This window comes from Otolemur garnettii, unplaced genomic scaffold (assembly GCF_000181295.1).
Source record: "Otolemur garnettii isolate 467f Iridium unplaced genomic scaffold, OtoGar3 scaffold00038, whole genome shotgun sequence".
NCBI lineage: Eukaryota > Metazoa > Chordata > Mammalia > Primates > Galagidae > Otolemur > Otolemur garnettii.
In genome coordinates, this window is record NW_003852433.1 from 10,105,347 (window position 1) to 10,109,757 (window position 4,411).

At 43.6% G+C, this 4,411-nt stretch overlaps 1 protein-coding gene across 1 annotated transcript in view; it reads right to left on the reverse strand.

The window, feature by feature from the left end:
- The window catches only part of SUDS3 (SDS3 homolog, SIN3A corepressor complex component), a 36,843-nt gene that overhangs the window by 24,929 nt on the left and 7,503 nt on the right, over positions 1-4,411 (reverse strand). Inside the window, exons 4-5 of the mRNA XM_023513312.1 lie at positions 3,241-3,312; positions 486-505 (exon numbers count right to left, since the gene is read on the reverse strand). Coding sequence (XP_023369080.1) covers positions 486-505; positions 3,241-3,312 — 92 coding nt within the window. The remainder of the gene's footprint in view (positions 1-485; positions 506-3,240; positions 3,313-4,411) is intronic.

The window sequence follows — 4,411 nt, forward strand, 5'->3', positions numbered from 1 at the left end:
CAGCCACCCTGTGAGTGGGCAAGTACATCATTCAAGACCTAGGCACTGAACCTGACACAGCAGCAGCACATAGGAGTCCATGGAATAAAAGGAAACATTTAAAAATCTCTCTTACTAGAGAGTTTGAACTATAAAACACCACTTTTGAGCCAATTCAGAGATTGGGTTGCTTTGAGGACCAATATCAAATTATTAGGCCATTATAATTCAGACATACTTCGAAACAGCTTTAATGTGAAATAAAACTCAACAAGAAAGCAGTGAGGGGTGAATGTTCCTTAATCCTCTGTGATAGGCAGAGGCTGCCCAATTGGAAAATGAATGGACAGAATGTCTGAATTGAGATAAACGTCCTGTAGTCACAGAACAGTGGTGAAGGCTTCTATACCATCTATTTGGTGACAGCAGGAGAGGCTACCAAATCAGGAGAGCAAGACTCCAGTCCCAGAAAGAGCCTGCAAATCCAAAAGATCCGTGGTACTTACTTCCAGCTGGAGGAAGAGTTCTGAAAGAGATAAGAAGTGCAATTAGATTCGCTAGGCTGTGTCACCTTTCTAGACGGTGATGTTAGCATTCATTTAGAAGCAGTAATTGCTTTCTGAAAGCACGATACTCAAAGCAAATGTTTTCATCAGCAAAACATTGATATACATGAAGGAAAAGGACGCAAGTACTCCTGTCTAGTTAAAATCTGCCCCTGGATGGATCAACTCTGGCAGTTCTGCCCAAGGGCAAAACACAAGAACGGGAACCACACTACCCTGGCAAACTAAAGGTTATCCTTTTTTTCCCCTCAGTCCACACCCTCCATCAGTCCCAAAAACAGCAGAAAGGGTCAAGAAGCAGCACTGTAATCACTCCAAAAGCCGAGTTGATGCTGATGTTTTTAAAGCATTGTACGAAGGGCTCTGTGCAATAAGGACACTCCCAGAGGATCCAGAGGACAGAAGTCCTGAATCCTCCTCGAGCTTCACTATCAGGCCACCAAGTTCTGCTCAGAGATCAGAGACTTGCGCTGTCTCCGATCACATTCCCAAGTTTCTGATCAAAGGCAGCCTCACCTCTTCCCTGATGACTCTACACTCATAAGGCTCCTCTGAGACAACTGAAGTATCTGCCCAACAGTATTCAACAGCGTGTTTAGTGCCTCCTGCGTGCCCGGTGATTAGTGACTGTTTACCTTGAAGCTGCCCTACCAGTAGAATGGTAATAAATTACAATCCCCTCTACAAACCCAGTACTTGAAACCAAATAGGTCTGTGGTTTCTAATCTTTTCTGGGTGACAACAGGGGTCTGCTACATACAGTCCACAAAGATTGTTGGTAGACCAGTAACTTAGTAGGAGAAGCTATTCATCATCTACCATAGGCCTCTTTGCAAACCTGGTAAATTCTATGAACCCATTCCCCAGAAGAATCACATATTGGCATTCATTCATACTCCACAGAATTTTGATAGTTATAGGAACCCCAGATTAAGAGCCTAGATGCCATGTTACAGTTGTTGAATGGGAAAATTAATCACTAGGACTCTCTGGACACAGGCACACGCAGCCCAAAATGCCTCACTTATGACCATGTCAGATGTACACCACGCATGAACAGGCCGGACAGCTGCAGTCCTGTGCCATTCTGAGAAGTCACACATGGCACCAGCAAGTAAAAATAACAATTAGCACTTAGACGTGGTGCGAGTTGTTTTAGTTAAAGGAGACAGACTCCAGACACTGCTGAAGCAGGTGGATTAGCTCTGTGTAGAATGTGCTTTTAAAAGCAGTAGTGACTGATTTAGGAGCTCTTTTGCATTTTTACCTGGAGGAAAGAAATGTTTATGAAAGAACACACAAGGACAAAATTGAGAGTCTGTGGGCAGAAAGAAGAAAAACAACTCTTACTCACCCTACTATTCTAACCTAAGAATACTGGCTCATATCAATTTTTTTCCGTATGTACAGCTTATGCTGAGTCTGTGAAGTATTAGTATTCCCCTGTACAGATGGGGAAACTAAAGCTTAAAGAGCAAATATCCTGCTTAAAGGCAGGTCTAAAGTGATGGAGGGGGAAGATGAACCTAAGACCCTCTCCTTCCACAATGCCATCTCCTTTGCCTACTAAAGGGGAAGTCTAGGAAGAGGGTTGAAGATTTTAAAGATGTCCCAAGGAGGTCCCACAGGAACTCAGAGTGAGGATACTGGGAGGGCCCAGCAGGAGGTGGATGGGCACAGGGCTAATGGCTGTGGCTTCATTTTCCCAGTGTACCCACACCCTTCAGGTCCTTCCTTTTCTATCTGTTGGTGTACACTGAACATCTTTTCTTTGTGGGGTGAGAGTAAAGATTCCACCGATAAAAAGTCAGAAACTCATTGGGTCAGAACGCAATGTGAGGCAAGGCAGCAGCCACCATTTTACAAACCCAACATCCACCATGGCTGGAGCCAACACTCTGCTGGCACCCAGGATACCAATGATGGTGAGCTTTAAAATTCAACACACATGAAAGATTTCCTGTGCATCAGGAATCCATGTTTATACACTCTAAAAGATGCCCCAAGAAGGTCCCCTAGGAACTCAGGGGATACTCTGTCATATCTTATTTCTGCATGATTCTTTATTTAACCCATGTTGTGCCTTCACTTGACACAGGTGGATTTCTTTTGTCAATGACACAGCTTGTTTCCTAAAGTCAAGGACAGAGTATTACATGACTCTATACTGCTCAGTGTTTAGAAGTGGCAGACGCACACAAATCTTAGTTGAACAAACACATTTACTGTATAAAACATACCAGAAGAGTGCCCTTTCCATGAATGCTTATACTATAGTACTTTAGGGAAATAACAAGAGGACACCCCCTCCCCAGCACAGAATACTGAAGGAAACAAATGTGAAAGAGACTAAAACAACCCGTAATCTTTATTACATGTCAGCACTTCTGATTGTTCATTAGGCCAGTCACATGAACATCCTGAGCCAGGATAGGGTACCAGGGAGACCAACCTAACTGCAAGGAGTCACCACGCACTCCCTTGACTATTGGGCCGTTCTTTGGCAACCAGAAGAAAAGAAGAAATAATATTTTATACCACTGCAGCTTGGGAGTCTTTCTCCTCCTAAACTCTCTCCCTAGTGAACTATCTGAGATACATTTTGGAGTACCACGCATAGGGCCACAGTATACCAAGTATCAGCAAATGGTAGAAAGTTTAAAAATGATTCATTTTCCATTTTGAAAAGGCTTACCTGCATTTCGTATCCTCTCTTTGTACTGCTGATCAAGTTTTTTCATTCTTTTCTGATATTCCTGTAATGTACCTAATTTTGAGCATTTAAAAAAATAAAGTTATTTTGAGGAGCAATCCATTCTACATTGTTTCCTAAATTATCCTTTAGCATCAACAATACAAACCAAGGAAAGCTGCACCTCAGCAGTTCAATGGACACTGGTTCTCAACCAGGCACAGAGCAGAAACCACCTGGGGTCTATTTTGAGTTCACCTCAACCTAGCACATCAAGATGATAGAGACTGAGAGGGAGTGGAAAGGTGCTGACGCCCCCAAGTGGTTCTGATCACGTATTGCAGTAGTCTTAGTCACGGGCCTCCCTTTCTTGGACAAAGTTCAACGTCCTTCACCAGGGTCTAGGTCAACACTGCCCAGCAGAACTTTCTGCAGTGGTGGAAATATACTACATTTGCACTGTCCAATATGGTAGCCACTAGCCACATGTGGCTATGTTAGCATTTGAAATGTGGCTAGTGCAACTGAGGAACTGAATTGCTACCTGTATTTAGTTAAATTTAGCTAGTGACAATACTACACAGCTCACATACAGATTCTAACCAAATGTCTACTCATTTCACTGCTCTTCCCCCAAAGAAGCTAATTACGAGGGGCCCAACTTTAGAAGGAATTATCTCCTGATCATAATGCTTGCCCATGGGCTAGTCCCATGGAGTGGATCACCCCACCCCCAAGTAATAAAAGAACCTAGTCGGAAAGCAATTTCACTGATGAGGGAATTGCACAAAATGAAGCCAAAGAGCTAACAGCAGCAGCTAACTGTCCCCAAGCTCTATGGTGTGCCCAACACTGTGCTAGGCACTCCTCACACATAATCTCATCTACTGCCATGTTCTTCATTTCACAGGTCATAAAATAGATTAAGAAAGTGCTTGCCCAAAGTCACTTTACTAGAAGGCAGCGAATGACGCTGAGAGCCTGCATGCTGACTCCCCAGGCTGCGCCCCTTTAGCCGCAGCAGCACTGACAAGACAAGCCCACTTTTAATTTACCAAGCAAAAAGGGAACACAGTGGGGATAATCCACAGTTCATTAACTCTTGGTTTAGAAAGAACAGTAAAACTTTATTCTTTAGAGAAGTCCCTTCTGGCAGCACCCGTAGTTCAGTGGG